Source organism: Parasteatoda tepidariorum, chromosome 4, assembly GCF_043381705.1.
Source record: "Parasteatoda tepidariorum isolate YZ-2023 chromosome 4, CAS_Ptep_4.0, whole genome shotgun sequence".
Lineage (NCBI taxonomy): Eukaryota > Metazoa > Arthropoda > Arachnida > Araneae > Theridiidae > Parasteatoda > Parasteatoda tepidariorum.
The window spans coordinates 19638047-19654504 of record NC_092207.1 but is presented as its reverse complement, the minus strand read 5'-3'; the positions used below and the strand labels follow the sequence as shown (position 1 = coordinate 19654504).

General features: G+C 29.0%; 1 protein-coding gene across 7 annotated transcripts in view; it reads right to left on the bottom strand.

Moving 5' to 3' along the window:
- Positions 1 to 2816: 2816 nt before the first annotated feature.
- LOC107440460 (cyclin-dependent kinase 16) overlaps positions 2817 to 16458 on the bottom strand; it is a 96726-nt gene continuing 83084 nt past the window's right edge. For all 7 annotated transcript variants that reach the window (XM_016053381.3, XM_016053402.3, XM_016053386.4 and 4 more), the window contains 9 exons: positions 13913 to 13975; positions 11642 to 11765; positions 11486 to 11546; positions 11254 to 11313; positions 9007 to 9265; positions 7643 to 7733; positions 6468 to 6515; positions 3933 to 3984; positions 2817 to 2952 (listed from right to left, as the gene is read on the bottom strand). In XM_016053381.3, coding sequence (XP_015908867.2) covers positions 2832 to 2952; positions 3933 to 3984; positions 6468 to 6515; positions 7643 to 7733; positions 9007 to 9265; positions 11254 to 11313; positions 11486 to 11546; positions 11642 to 11765; positions 13913 to 13975 — 879 coding nt within the window. In that variant the 3' untranslated portion in view covers positions 2817 to 2831. The remainder of the gene's footprint in view (positions 2953 to 3932; positions 3985 to 6467; positions 6516 to 7642; positions 7734 to 9006; positions 9266 to 11253; positions 11314 to 11485; positions 11547 to 11641; positions 11766 to 13912; positions 13976 to 16458) is intronic.

Genomic DNA, 16458 nt, shown 5'->3' with positions numbered 1-16458 from the left:
TCTAGGTGGCATCATTTAGCATCGTCATATGGATCCCACTCGGCAATCAATTCCACTTCATCCTCATGTTAAATATTACTTAATAATTTTTTTTATTATTATTTTCAACATTTGGTTAGTTCAGCGATCAACGCAGACCAGATACGCAACGCAATACACTAGAAATTTGCTACCTTGTAATCAAAAATAAGGATCGACTTATACACCTGGATATACAGTAAATAAAAACANTAGGTGGCATCATTTAGCATCGTCATATGGATCCCACTCGGCAATCAATTCCACTTCATCCTCATGTTAAATATTACTTAATAATTTTTTCATGTTTTTTAACTTCTGACATTTTTTTTATTATTTTTTTCAACATTTGGTTAGTTCAGCGATCAACTCATACCAGATACGCAATGCAATACACTAGAAACTTGCTACCTTGTAATCAAAAATAAGGATCCACTTATACACCTGGATATACAGTAAATAAAAACATCTTAAAATCTAAATTTAAAAAAAAAAATGTATGTCAAGTGAATAGAAAATATAAGCTTCAAATATTGTTAACTTGTAAAAATTTACACCAAATATTTGATATGTGAATGGATATGAAATAGAGAAGTTTGCTCAGTCAATGACGATGATAATCATGATTGTAGAATGATATCTGGCATGGTTGGAGCAATTTGGAGAAGATGAAAAAACTCAACAATGTGCAATGGTTTTGAAAGTTAAAATTATTTTCATGTTGTCGACTTCCATGTCCTATCATCTGAAATAAGAGAGGTAAGAAAGTGACTGCAAAGATTTATTTAGTATATCAGAATTATGTGATTAAATAATTGGCAAAACTGTGTGAGTAGTAAACAGTAACATTGTGAATAAACTAGTACAAATAATATAGTCTACTCTATTTAATAGCACAGCAGATACTGAAATATTCTACTTATAGAAATATAATATAGTGAAATCAAACTATTTTATGTAAAAAAATAATAATAATATATTTATATATAATATAGTGGAACCACCTATTTCATACAGGGTGCGAAACCAAATCTTTCAACAAATAAAATAAGCCCCTTTTAAGTACTTTTTAAGCACTCAGAAAATATTTTTAAGCACTATATACATTAACAAAATGCAAAATAATTTTCAAACACTTTACATGATTATGATAAAACAATTAGTTTCTGAGAAAGCACTCTTTTCTTGATAATATTAGCCAACATAAAAAGATTTTTCGATTTGGTTTCAGAGGGTGAAAAATGAAGCCTGAAATTGAGAATGTCTTGCTAAATGCAGCAGAGTTGCACGCGAGAGTGCACGAATCTCAACAAACACAGCTCAGTAGACGCACCCGCGAACTCGAAAGTATTTAATCACGTAAAATAGTTGTCGCGTTCACACGCTACGGACCAATGGTACGCCGAAATGGATTGTGGTTGAATGAATTGTGAAAACGTTGAACAAAACAAATGGGAAAACCACACTTCTGCATAAAAAAAAATGAGATTGGCAAAAATCGACAATCTCATTTTGAAAAAGGGAATATTGAGCACCTTTTAAAAAAAAAACCACAATGAAAAAAAAGGCACCTTAAAGGGCTTTTAAAAACAAAACTCGATAATAAGCACCTTTAAGCACTTTTTAAAAATGCTACGCACCATCTTACATGTAAACAAGAAACATAATATAGCGAAACCAAGCTAATTTATCCAAAATCAAGAAATATAATATAGAACGATTATTTAATGTAAAAACAAGTATAGAATAAAGAATTATCCTACTAACAGAATAAAGAATTATCAATAAATTAATTATGAGAACTTGCACAAAGTCACACTTTTGTTAACCTTAATTGCCCAGACATTTTATATGGATGGGCCACTTTACCGTAATTAAAAAAAAATAAGTGACAGCAACGAATGCTATAATACCTCAATACAAAGAAAACTGCAATTATTGCCTTTTTAAAAATAAAAAAAATAGATGAAAAAAATCAATGTTTTACAAATAACACGAACTTACTTTCATTTCTAATTCTTTGACTTCCTTTAATTGGTTGGTCTGGAGATTCCCAAGATTCCATGCTTTCCCAAATGCCAGAATGAGAAGCTGACCTATATTTTGCGGAGAGAAAAATATCCTAGTTATATTCACAATTTTATTATAAAAGCAAATACTACAAATGTTATAACAAATAACAAGGTTGTGACTTAAATCTGGAGAAAAAAATATCTCTATGTTTTCCCTGTANTTGTGGTTGAATGAATTGTGAAAACAATGAACAAAACAAATGGGAAAACCACACTTCTGCATAAAAAAAATGAGATTGGCAAAAATTGACAATCTCATTTTGAAAAAGGGAATATTAAGCACCTTTTAAAAAACCACAATGAAAAAAGGCACCTTTAAGGGCTTTTAAAAAACAAAACTCGAAAATAAGCACTTTTAAGCACTTTTTAAAAACGCTACACACCATCTTGTATGTAAACAAGAAACATAATATAGCGAAACCAAGCTAATTTATCCAAAATCAAGAAATATAATATAGAACGATTATTTAATGTAAAAACAAGTATAGAATAAAGAATTATCTTACTAACAGAATAAAGACCTATCCTACTAACAGAATAAAGAATTATCAATAAATTAATTATAAGAACTTGCACAAAGTCACACTTTTGTTAACCTTAATTGCCCAGACATTTTATATGGGTGGGCCACTTTACCAAAATTAAAAAAAATAAGTGACAGCGACGAATGCTATAATACCTCAATACAAAGAAAACTGCAATTATTGCCTTTTTAAAAATAAAAAAAATAGATGAAAAAAATCAATGTTTTACAAATAACACGAACTTACTTTCATTTCTAATTCTTTGACTTCCTTTAATTGGTTGGTCTGGAGATTCCCAAGATTCCATGCTTTCCCAAATGCCAGAATGAGAAGCTGACCTATATTTTGCGGAGAGAAAAATATCCTAGTTATATTCACAATTTTATTATAAAAGCAAATACTACAAATGTTATAACAAATAACAAGGTTGTGACTTAAATCTGGAGAAAAAAATATCTCTATGTTTTCCCTGTATGTATTATACACAATGTATTAAGAGGAAAGAATTACTGCGCTCTTGTATGAGCTATATTGGGCTAACTATGCTAGTTTTAATTGCTGGAAAAACTTAAGAGTAAAAAAGGAACATCTGGACATACTTAAATGCTATAATAAATTAAATAGTTTAGTATAGCTAAAATATATTCCTTATATATCCCATAGATTGTTCTTTGAGTGGTCACCATTTTTTCAAAAGATGAAAATAAATTGGAGCCCGGTAGCCAGTGTTGGCCTCTCTCTTTGATCTCAAGATAAGCTTTACTATTACGCACATTTATGTAAACAAAGCCCTTCGTTGATAATTTTTTTTAACATTATATTTTTTCTCATGTCATTGAGAAAATAGCTTCCCATTGAAATTCAAAAATCAAAGAAGTTGATGGGAAATATACTTCCCATGGGTTTATAAGGGTTTTAAAAGGGCCAAAGATCGAAATGTTATAAAGAAGATGAAAACAGATGGAAAAGAGGACTAGTTATGGTATCCTGTCTTATCTTTTGATATTATTCTTTAAAGCTAATCATGCAAAAAAACTTGGATAGGAAAATAAATGTTTTTAAATATTTGTGGCATTCTTCTCAATAAATAACAAAGACAACTGGGAGTATATTATTGTATTCCAAAATAAAGTAATATAAATATTATTACAAATGTTTAATTAATATTCATTTTAATAGTCTCATATGAAAAAGACATAGATAATAAGACTACATCAATATACAATTTTATAACATGTAGAAACAAAATTAACAAAGTTTTACTTTCCTTAAAAAAAAAAAAAAAAAAAAAAAAAAAAAAAAAGAATGAAGCACTTACAAGACTTGTGACTTTGCACTGTTAACAGGGTTTATCTTGGATCTCCTTTGTGCTAGAAAAGAAGAAAAAGATCAAAATAACAAATTTTTTTCGAACTCATAAATATCAAAACAATAGAAAAGATAGGAAAAATCAAACATCACGACATACTACAAATTTTAAAAAGAATCTAATTAAAATGCATAAAAATGCATGCAGTAAGCTCTAAATCCCTTTTTACTCAGCATAGAGCACATTACAAAAAGTAAACTGCAATTATTAGCACAACAGACATAATAATTATTAAAGTAACAGTAACTCTTCTGACTTGCACCTAAAATAATATGAATTCTGAGCATTAGGAAACTATTCAGGCAGAGCGGTAATTGCATAATACTAAGATTAATATTATATTCCACTCATTAACTTGTGCACAGTGTTATCAAATACTCCAAACATGAAATATTGTAATAACACTATCAATGCAAATAAATGAGATTCTTTTTTTACAGCACACTTATTGTGAGGAATTGTCAGCGAAAACATGTCATGTTTTGGCTTTATTGCTTGAGCTCATTTTAATTTAAGTTAAATACAATATATCAAAAATCAATATAAAAGATATAGAATAATACCCAAGTTTAATCATCGGCAGGGTTGGAGTTTTTGCCGGCAAAAAGGGGTTTTCGCCAGGACAGTGGTAAAAACCGTCAAAAACTGGTAAAAACCGGCAAAAACCAAATCTAAATTGCTGATTAAATATTATTACAAAATACTTGAAACAAATTTAAATCAATCATAAGGAGGTAATTGTTCTCNACCTCTTTTCATTTTAGAATCCTTAAATAAATGTTTTTTTACAAATAGTAAATAAATATTATTATTTGTACAATAATTAACTACACATCTTGATAGATATTTTATGCTTTAAATTATAGTTATATTAATTTAAAATAAGTTCATTTCACTGGAAAAAAGAGAATAATCGCAAATTTTCCAATCACTAATGTTTTAAACTACTAAAATGATATATTATTACATTATGATTTAATTATGGAATAATAATTTTGTAGTTATTTATATTTATAGTATATATTTAAATTTTAGGAATAATTTTGTACCAAAAATGTGTTTTTGTCCTCTTATCTTGGAAAATATAGGTTTTTGCCAATTTGCTTGGCAAAAACCTGTTTTTGGCAGGATGGGTTTTACCGGCATTTACCATGGTTTTTTCCACCTGCGGCAAAATCTTGCCAACCCTGATCATCTGTAATTTAGGTACTAATAATTATTATTGATAATTTTCAATACATGGATTGGAGCGGGATAGACTTGATGGCAGGGTGATGGACTCCCGTTTGCGAGAACAGGAGTGCAGATCCAGCCGACCAAAGACTCCCCGTGTAGTAAATAGTGACTGGTGCACGTTAAATATGTCAGGTCACAAAGTCCTCCATGTTCAACAAATAATCAATAACAAATCATACCTCCGGGGATACTGAATTGGAAATTTTATTTAATATTTTTTATCCGCCGTTGAACATCCAACCCAATTTTTAGATTTACGACTACTAATGTACAACTTCAAAGCCTTGCAATTTTAAACCAATCCAGAAGACAAGGAAACTCCTGGATCAGTACTCCCAGGAGTTTTGATTTGCTACGGGAACATGGAAGATTTTGCGACTGGACAGATTTAACATGCATCAGTCTCAATTTACGACATGAGGAGTTTTCGGCCGGCGGGGATCGAACCCACTAACTCGTTCGTGGACATGGGCCCAGCGTCCTACCAACTAGCCTATCCCGGCCCTGAATTGCAGATTGATCCTTCTCTGGTTTGGGTCAAAATAATGCACCGTGACATTGTCGCAGAAAGATTTTTCTTTTACAAAGTAACAAATTTCAGTTTTCTTTTCTACAGAAATTTACACATAATATTTGAACCACGCATTTGAGAAACCCCTTTTTGAGGAGCCCAATTTGCAAGATTTCGTCAATCTTTTTTTAGGCGTTTACTACTACAGATTTCATAATTTTTCATCATTTTTTTAATGTGATGATTAGTAAGTTATAACATGCAAAGAAGGAAATCATTTGTGCATCCACCCCCAACAAAATGAGAGAATATCACCCATAATATTAGAATAAAAAATTACTACAAGTTCAATTAAAAAAAAATTACATAATTTTTTTTTGTAAACGCAACGCTTTTGTTATTTTAAATTAGTAACATATTAGTTGGTTATAAATAAAAGTATCTTGCAGAAAGATATTAGTGTTAGAGAGCTTTGTCGCAGATAGCTCGAAAAAATTCTGCCACAGGGGTATGTGGTAGAAGTCAAATTCTTGGCCACAGATGGCGCTGCTGAAAAAGAAGAACTATTGTACCCCTTGCATCAATGGCCTATGACAACAACAGCAACAATACATGGATTTTATTGTAAGATAAAGTATTAAACAGATTATTCTGCACAGTAGTTATTAAGGAAAAATGTCTTATTTATAAAATACTGCATCTCCCTTGATATTAGAAATAATAAAAGAAATTCTTACCTATTGATAAAGGAAAATTTATGCCTGGCACTGAATATATTGATGCAGCTGAAATGAAAATTTTACCAAACATTACTGAATAGGCATGTGAATATAATTACATTAAGTCAAAAAGTTGTTTATTTAAAAAAATTATGTAAGCAAAAGACAATATTTCTAATGATTAATATGAGGCTTTAAACTAAAAACATATAAATCAATTTAACGTCAGCTGTCAGAAATTATAATTTCCAATTAATCTGGTACAACAGATGATAATTACTGAAAAATTTAAAAGAATAAAATGATTTTACCAAATTTCTAAAAATGAAACATGCAACAGAAATGCATTTACTTAAAGAGAAACATAAAAAATGAGTGATACTTTTTTAAAACTAATTTAATGTTGTGATTTTAAATTTATTTTTTCCTTAAAATGTTTTATTATATTCTCAAAGTTCCACATTTGAATAGACTCCAAAGAAAAATATTAAATAATCAAAATGAAGAATTTATTGTGAGACTATGAGAAGTCACTAAAGAGAACACTTGAAAAAAATGACACACTAAAACTTTTGCTTCAGATAATTTTCCTTTAGCTTTTATTTAAATTTTAAATAGTCATATCAAGAGAATATCACACCCAAGTTATACATTTTTTCCACTAAAAATACATACTTTAGCTAAAGCTGGGTGTTAAGGAAAAATTTCATCACCATTTTATAATTTTTTGTGGTGCATAAAAACAGCCTATCACTGCCACAAATGGATTTAATATTATACATAAAGTATTTAAATTCATTTCAGATAATTGAGAAGCTTTTTTCAATTAATATACAGAGTGAAAATTTTATTTTTAAGATAATTCAGTAATAAAAAATACAAAAAAAAATTTAGGAATTAAAAAATAAATCCCTGATTAACATCAAAATATATCCTTTTTTAATGGTAATTCTTAAATTTTTATTAGAAATTTTCTACTTTTAAGTCTATTTAAAAACATTCATTTTTCAAAAAAAGATTTAAACCAATTACTCTTATTAAGGATTACTAAACTGATTACTTTATTTTACAATTTACTATCCAGTTACACTATAGCAAGCAACAAGCTGAGTAAATACATACACGGTACACAAACATGAGAAATTTCAGATTGGAAAAGAAGTTTTAAAGCTATTAAAAATACTTATACTTACTATCGGCAAGTTTGTGGACTTCAGGCCCTAAGCTATCAAAATAACGATGCTTCATTGCTGCAAAAGCACTTATCCTATCTTTAGGATCATACTGAAAGTAAAATAATCAAAATAATAGTAAGAACTAGATCAATGCTGATTTAAAAAAAATACATATGTATATATATAATATTGGGCAGATTCTGCTGGTTTTGTAATAAAAAGTATAATCAAAAACAGCTTTAAAATTATGCAAAATTTGTGCTTCATAAAAAGCAATTTTTAAATAGTATGGGGGAGAGGAGTTGACAATGCCAACCTTCATCTATCAAAAGGAACCCTAAAATAGAATCGAGTTAACGTATCGTATATACTAGTGAACTGGTAATTATTAATTGTAGTGGTAGTTACGTCACATTACTCCCCCACCAGAATTTTATCACGGATAGAATTCGATGAACGGATACCACCAGTTGAATACTTTTTTGAGTAAGACCTGGAGAGTTGTATTAAGTTCACCGGATTTCTAGTGATTATGGTGAGAGCTGTATTAAGTTCTCAGAGTTTTGAGCGCTTGTCGTGAGAGCTGTATTATATTCATGGTTGTGTGTGTGGTATCTCTTGTGTTGGTATTAGCAGTCGAATGAATGCAGGATCCCGTTTTGTATAAATGAGGCTGAGAAGCAGTGCAAAGAGGAGGAGGATGCAGTCACAAATAGCAAGCCAAATATACTACTGGAAGTTACCAATGTGAGGAAAGGATCTTTCAACAATGTCAACCTTCATCTATCAAAAGGTACCCCAAGATAAAAACAGGTTAACATGTTTTATATACTAATCAATTGGTATTTAATAATTGTAGTGGTAGTTGTGCCACAATAGTAATTAAAGGCATACTCTCAGTAATTTTTAAACAGCAAAAGCAGAAAAAAAGAAAATTTATTCCCTCATATGCAGAGAAGTGACTATAAGATTTTATACTTCATACACATTTTTACTGGTTTATTCACTTGTCTATTAAATATGTGTGTGAAAAAAAAAGTTAATAAAGTAATTTGAATAAAAAAAATTACAATGTGAAGAACTTGCAATGTTCACAATTATGATGCAATCAACTGCAACTCAACAAAATCAAGAGTTAGAGACAGCTTATAAAAATTTTCAAACTATAAAACTATTTCCCGGTAAGTAAGTCATCAGGTAAGCCAATGTAAATTTTTTTTATCTTTTTAGTGACATCAAAAGTTTAAACTATCTGAACTATAAAAATTATCAAACCACAAAATTATTATGATCTGGTGAATAATTGGTCATCAGGTTTCAAATCATTGGGTGAGCAATATATAATGAAATACATATCAATATATTTATTTGTATTGACTTACTTTCAACAACTCGTACATGAGGTCAATGCCAGTAGAATCAAGGCGCCTGCACCTATCTTCCAGTGTTTTGACGTCATCATATTCAAACTTCTGTACATTCTTTATTGACAGATATTCTTCATTGTTTTTCAGACACTCAAACACGTCCTCTGAAGGGGGACCCATCAGGTCAAATATAAGTCCCAACTGCCAATCGACAGACGACCCGGGAAAGAGAGGTTTCTTCGTCACCATTTCAAAGAATATACATCCGACACCCCTGCAAGACACGCACAGTAAAATTTTTACTGGTAATTTGTTTTTGAATATTGACAAGAATGAGAGCAAGAAGAGAACTGAAAGTATGAAATATCAATCAACTTAAAAATAATGATAAAATAAATTAAAAAGTTTAGGAAATTTGAAAAAAAAAAAATAATAATCATTCTTATACTTATTTAAAGTTTTCTTTACTGTATGTGTACATTTACAGACGGTTAACGAAAATTATAACAATATTTTTTAAACAAATAATACTGTAAGGGACAGATTAATTTTAACTTACTTTTATGAAAATGGGAGAAAAAGTTAACTAAATATTAGAATGTTGTAAAAGAAAGATATTATCATGAGACATGAAAAAAAAGTAGTAATAAGTAATTGCAAAATAGAGAAAAAAATTTCAGAATAAACAGTAGTTGTTTATTAGGCCTAAAAATTTTAATTCTAAATCTTGCTCTAACTAAATCTAACTAGCTCTCAGTAATCAAAAGTACACAACACAAAAATAAACAAAGTTAGTGTTCATGAAAGCACAATTATAAAGTGCATACTGTTTGTCTAAGATAGGTACTCTGCCAGACATTCGCCTGGAGCTGTGGCGGTGACTATGGTAACAAGGTATGATTATTTCGAGTAGGGGTGCGGGGTCCCTCTTCAGGACTGATTTCGGCGAGAGAAAAGGAGAGCTCTTCATCGAAGCTACCCTCCCTAAAATGCCCTCTTCTTGTTTCCATAGCACCAGACTGCCGCAGACTTAGTGGCGGTCAGAGTACCTATCTTAGACAAACAGTATATGAGCAGTGATTCTATTAAAACACTATAGTACCTCGAATACGGCAAAAATTGTAGAGGGAAAACAAAAATTAAATTATTATTGGTCACGGTACCGCAAACCACCAGCGAGAAAAAAATTATGTATCGGCAAAATTATAATTACATTTTAAATATATCAGTAATTCTTCTCCTCACTAGTAGCTGAAGGAGAAAAGTAAAATAATTCTAAGTATCATATTACATCATTGCATTTTCCTGATGCAAGTGTTCGATAAGTCGTAACAAAAAGCTTTTATTGTTCAAATTTAACTTCTTTCTTGTTTTAAAATTCTTAATTTTGTTTATCAATTGCTATAACAATTATGGATGTGCATATTAATAGATGAACAAAAGAGGTAGAGAATTCCCATTTTAATCATTTTTAGTAGAAAAGAACTCAGAAATTCAGAAGCTCTGGGTCCTCAGGACCCATACTTTCAAAAGTCTAGCAGAATCACTGTATAATGTGTCTATTAATAAAATTATTCATAAATTTACAACAAAATAAGTAACGTTAAGACGAAATTCTTAAATTAAAAATGTTAAAATGCTGAAACTTTAAATTTTGTTAAAAAATTAAATTGATTGATTGGCATCAATGTTCTAGGTGATGTGTTGATGGATGAAGGTTGTTTTCTAGAAGCCATTACAGGGTCAGTTGACTGCAGTCACCAGCTCTGGCAATGTTCTAGTTTTTGTTGAAATAGAACAAGACCTTGTCTTTTTATCCTATTGTATTTGATCAACTAAAAATGCTTATTCACAGCATTTCATATTTGAGTTAATGTTCTTTTCTATAAGAAAATCAGATCAAGTTTCAGAATAACTTTACGAAAATTTTGCTGTTTCTTTTTCCTTTTTTCTTTTTAATTTCTGGGTTCTGACAAATCACTTTTGATTTTATTTATTATTTTTAGAATTATTTCAGGAGTAGAACAAAAATTCATTGTAGAATAGTTGCTAATAAGGAAATTTTATAACTTTAGTAGTTAAGGGGAGGAAAAACTTATTTAAAACAGATTATTACAGAAATTCCTAAAAATTTAATTTTTTATTACTTAACCACAAGACCAAAATCTTGACAATAGAATTATAATAATTACAGATAAATCACATTAGTTTTCACCTCTACTACATAATTATACATTTAAGCTAATTTAAAAGCAAGCATACCATAAATCTATTGACGTAGAATAATTAGTTGAACCTAACAATACATCTGGTGGCCTATACCTACAGGGAAAAAAAAACAACACATTATTCATTTCATGGCAAATAACATCGCTGAAAATTTTACCATTATTAATGTTATTCAAAAACGAAAAATATTAATTATACAATAATGTACATTGAAATAATTTAATAAACACAACTAACACTTGAGGAGTAAAAAAATAGTAATTACCATAATGTAACTACTTCATTTGAAAATGTTTTGGTGGGTACAGATTTTGCTCTTGCAAGACCTGAAAAATTAAAGGCAACAATTTATAATTCATAGAAACTACAAAGGCAAAACAGAAGTCATTTTATTACCAGCAGAATTAAATAAATTCCGTACCAAAGTCAGCCAATTTTAATTCTCCTTTATCATTTATTAGTATATTTTGTGGTTTCAGATCTCTGTGAAGAACTTTCCGCCGATGACAGTAAGCAAGACCTCGCAGCAATTGAAAAAGAAAAAGCTATTGAAAAAAAGAATAAAATATGTTAACAAATTTCAAATACAGATACTGTAAATATATATATATATATTGGGAAATATAACTTTAATGTCATTACTCTATGAATTTAAAGCGGAAATGACTGTCAATAAAAATAATTGCAATATTATAGATAAATAGAATAAAAAATATTTATTTATTAAAGAAAAGAGAGAAAGGCATTATTTTAAATCTCAAATTTAGATACTTAAGAATATTTCTCTTACCTTTCAAATTCAGAAAACTTAAAAGTGGAAAATCTGTTTCCAATAAAAGATAGAAATTCATTACACAATATTTAAAAATTTCATAACTTTGCCAACATACATTGTAAAGCGAGCATTAAAAACACTTTAAAACAAGGTCAATTCTGAGAGTTAAACTATTTAATTTTTCTGTTCAACAAAAAGAGGATAAAATTTTTTAAAAATCTTAGTGTTAAAATGATACATTTTCTCAAAAATACATCTAAAAAATAAAAAAAAAAACTTATTATTCTTTTAAGGACCAGTTTCATAGCTAAAAGGGATTTAAATTTTGTATTTTTTCGAACGTCAAAACGTATTTTTTAAGCATGATTGTGTACATAAAGAAATTATCAACACTTTAATAATAAACACAGCATGTAACAGACTGACTTAACCCACTGGCGGTTAAGGAAATGGGCAAAATTGGAAGAATGTTTCTCCCCTACACACAGTTCCCCTATCAGTTAACATGGGAAAACCGGTTTTGCTATGCAGAGAAGACTGCAGGTTAAAATGCGACTTTTTACGNTTTAAATCTCAAATTTAGATACTTAAGAATATTTCTCTTTCCTTTCAAATTCAGAAAACTTAAAAGTGGAAACTCTGTTTCCAATAAAAGATAGAAATTCATTACACAATATTTTAAAATTTCATAGCTTTGCCAACATACATTGTAAAGTGAACATTAAAAACACTTCAAAACAAGGTCAATTCTGAGAGTTAAGAAATTTAATTTCCCCCCATAAAAAAATTATTTTTTAAGCGTGATTGTGTACATGAACAAATCATCAACACTTTTTAAAATAAACACAGCATGTAACAAACTGACTTGAGTGAATATATGCATTAAATAAAACTTGCTGTGAGAAGTAAGGAAAAAAAAGTGAACTACTCAACACAGTACCCAATGAACATTAGGTTCTAAAAGAATAGAATGTTTTCTAAAAAAACCATTTCTTCTTCTTTAAACTTAATTATTTAGATTATAAATTAAAAGAATTCAATTTATAATCTGAATTAACAAAACTACTTCTCTTGAGAATCTATAAGTTCTGAAATAGTTCTAGCATAATTGACAAATTTGCTAGAATTCTTATTTTTTGCATACTAAGGGATTCCGTTTTTATGGATGCTGAAAACGAATCCACATCTTGAGACCAATTTTTTTCTGGGAAAATCTGGATTTTTACATATAACTATTTTTTTTATATTAAATATAGAAAACTTCCAATGACAAATTTTTAAAATTACAAAAAATTTCCCACACATGTAGGGTAATAAATCCAAGAATTAAAAGCTTGGAAAAAGTGACTATTGAATTGAAATAATGTTTCTCGCAGTTCTTTAATACAAAAATTGGGAAGAATATAAAGCTTCAAACCTCTATCAATTAAAAATTCTTTTGTCAGGTTCTGCTATGTATGAAAAATAAAAACACATTTCCAACCCCTAATAGGATCTCTCTCTCTCCCCTCAAATTAATTATAAATTATCATAACTTTCAAGGTCTTTTCAATTTTTCATTTCTTTCATATCTCTTCCTGAATTTTTCCTCATTTAACTTAGAAATAACCCTCATGTGAGTATTTCTATTCTTCTTATTAATTTATTGCCTTGATTTTTTTCTTTTTATCCTCCTACTTAATAACCATAATTTATTTAAAACCTCCCCTATAACTATGAATTTTAGTCTTTCTCAATTTTTATGCAAATGAAGTTTGTAATGTGGTTTTTTACTGAAAAATTTTACTTTTCACTAAGTTATAAAAACTCTCATAAAAAGCACACATTACAAAAAACTTATGGAATGAAACAATAACACTAGGAGACAGATAACAATAAAAAGCACAGAAAAAAAAAGTAATGAAAAAGTTTACTCACTTTTACAATATCTAAGCTAAGAAGAGATTTTAATTCATCTAAATATGTCTTCAGATCTTTTTCCTGAAAAGAAAGATAAAATCATGTAAGAATAGAAGTTGCAAAGTACAGTAAAAATCTATTAAATGACAATTCATAATAACACATGAAATAGCTCTTAAAGTGAGCTTGTCATTATACGCAAATGCACATATTTAATGTTAAAATACCTATAAAAAATTACATAGATATGTTTAAAGGTTTTTCTTTTACTTTTAACAACTATTTTAATTTAAAATACATATCTAGAGTTGGCTGTTTTTGCCTATAATTGTCGGCCGAATTACATAGCTCCACATTTTATAAAAGGCATGAATATCTACAGCAAAAAACAATGCATTTCCAAATCATAACAAGTTTTAACAAGATGGAAAATAAATGAAATAATAACTTGAGAATTCATATTATTGAGAATTATAACTTGAGAATTTATAATATATATACCTAATAAAAGGCTTCTCATAATATGCTATACACACAATGCGTGCAAAATAAAAATTATAAAACTTCACTTAAAAATTAAAAAGATTATTTTTTGCTTAGCAAATTTAGCAACTAACAATATTTTTGGTGTTAATGCTACTGTATGATGTACCTTGAATTAAATTCAGTACTACAATTACGAAAAATTCTTTACACCTTTAACATGAGAATCGATTCACTATCTGTCCATTTTAAAAAAGTTCAAATTATCTTGGTAAAATGTAATTTTAGTTATAGCTCGTTACCAGGAGTTGGCCCTTGGCTCCTCCTTCATCACGTGGTATCTGATAATACTAGTTTGCTATTTTTGGGAAAAGGCTGTGAGCAATCCTGAGCAAGGTTGCTATTTGGTGATTGAATGGCAAAAATATTTTTTTCACCATTTTTTATGATATTTCTCTCTTTTGAGTGAATAGTTTGTCCTTTATGAGACATTTTGCTGGGAAAACAGCAGTTTTTAAATTTAAAATACATTTATTTAGCTAGAGCAGTGTTCCTTAACCTTTTTGATGTCATGGACCCCTTTTAAAATTTTTTAAGAAGTCACGGACCACACCCCTGTGAAAAAAATAATTGCAAAAAACGTCAATTATTCGAAAACATTTAATTTTATTATTTTAATAGTATACAAAATTTTTAGAATTAAAATTTTTGATGTGAAGGTTGCTGCTGCTTTTCCTTAATTAACAAATTGAATTGGGGGATGGTTTTCAACAAAGCAAACGGGCATATCATGTTCAACATTCAATCGATTTCGATGTTATGTTTTTATTGTCACAATTGTGGAAAATCCCGCTTCGCAAAGATACACTGTAGCAAACGGAATTATAGCTGCCATAACTCGCTTTACAAGCAATGGGTAGGTTTCCAAACGTTTTAAAAATTAGGAGTAGTCAGCGGACCCCCAAAATATAACTCATGGACCCCTTAGGGGTTCATGAACCACAGGTTAAGAAACCCTGAGCTAGAGAGACGAAAGAAAAGGTATAATAGCAGATGATAAAGCGAAGTAAGTGACTGAAAAAGAAGTCACTGCTTGTGTTTGGTGCGCATAAAGGGTTGTTCCAATTTCAAGAGTGGAGATGTTTTTCTTCTTACTCCCGCGCTGAAATGAACTCTGCGTCCAAGGAAGTGCAGCCAAGTGCCAACTCCTGGTGAACTAACTATATATGAAGTTGTAATTAGAAAGATTAAATTACAAAAATAATAATAAAACTACAAATTAAAATATGAAAAATATTGTAGTATTCATATAATGGAAAAAGCTTATAACTTTACTAAGTATATAAATTAGTAAATTATCTTTTTAAAAACAGATCAAATTATCTAAAATTGCAGCATTTCAAAAGTTACTAAAACTACCTTAAAATAAGAAAATTTTAGTCATAGAAAGTTTAACTTTGAAAGATTTGGTAGCAAAACTGACCATACATGAAATTGATAACACTTACAACTTTTACAATATAAAAGAGTTTTTAAATTATAAAAGTTACATTAACTGAGCATTTAAAAGTTTTAGGATAAATTTAAAACAATTTAACTTTTCTTAATTTTTATCAAATGAATAAGTTAAATTATTATATACAGTTACATAGTTAACTTTAGAAAAATAAATAGAGCATCTTTTCATTTCTTCTACGATACGATTTGTTTGCTTTTTATTCATTACCATTACAATATAAATATCTTTTTTTACACTAATCTAATATATAAAAAATGTATCTGCTTAACTAATTATGGGCAAATGCCGATACAAAATTTCTTTTCGAAAAACATTCTACCTCAAATTTGTGCACCCTAACACCTATTTCCAGACAGATCAGATAAATTTAAAATTACTTTTTTATTTTATTTAAAATACACATTCTTGTTCTGAAATTGAAGCACATGGAAGGAAGAAACAAAGAAAATTGTGTACACTGGTCAAACAAACTTTGATTTATGACACAACATTTTAATATCAGAGGGTCAATAAAAATTAATTTTAACATGAAGAGACAAATGAAGTTTATGTATACTTTGGA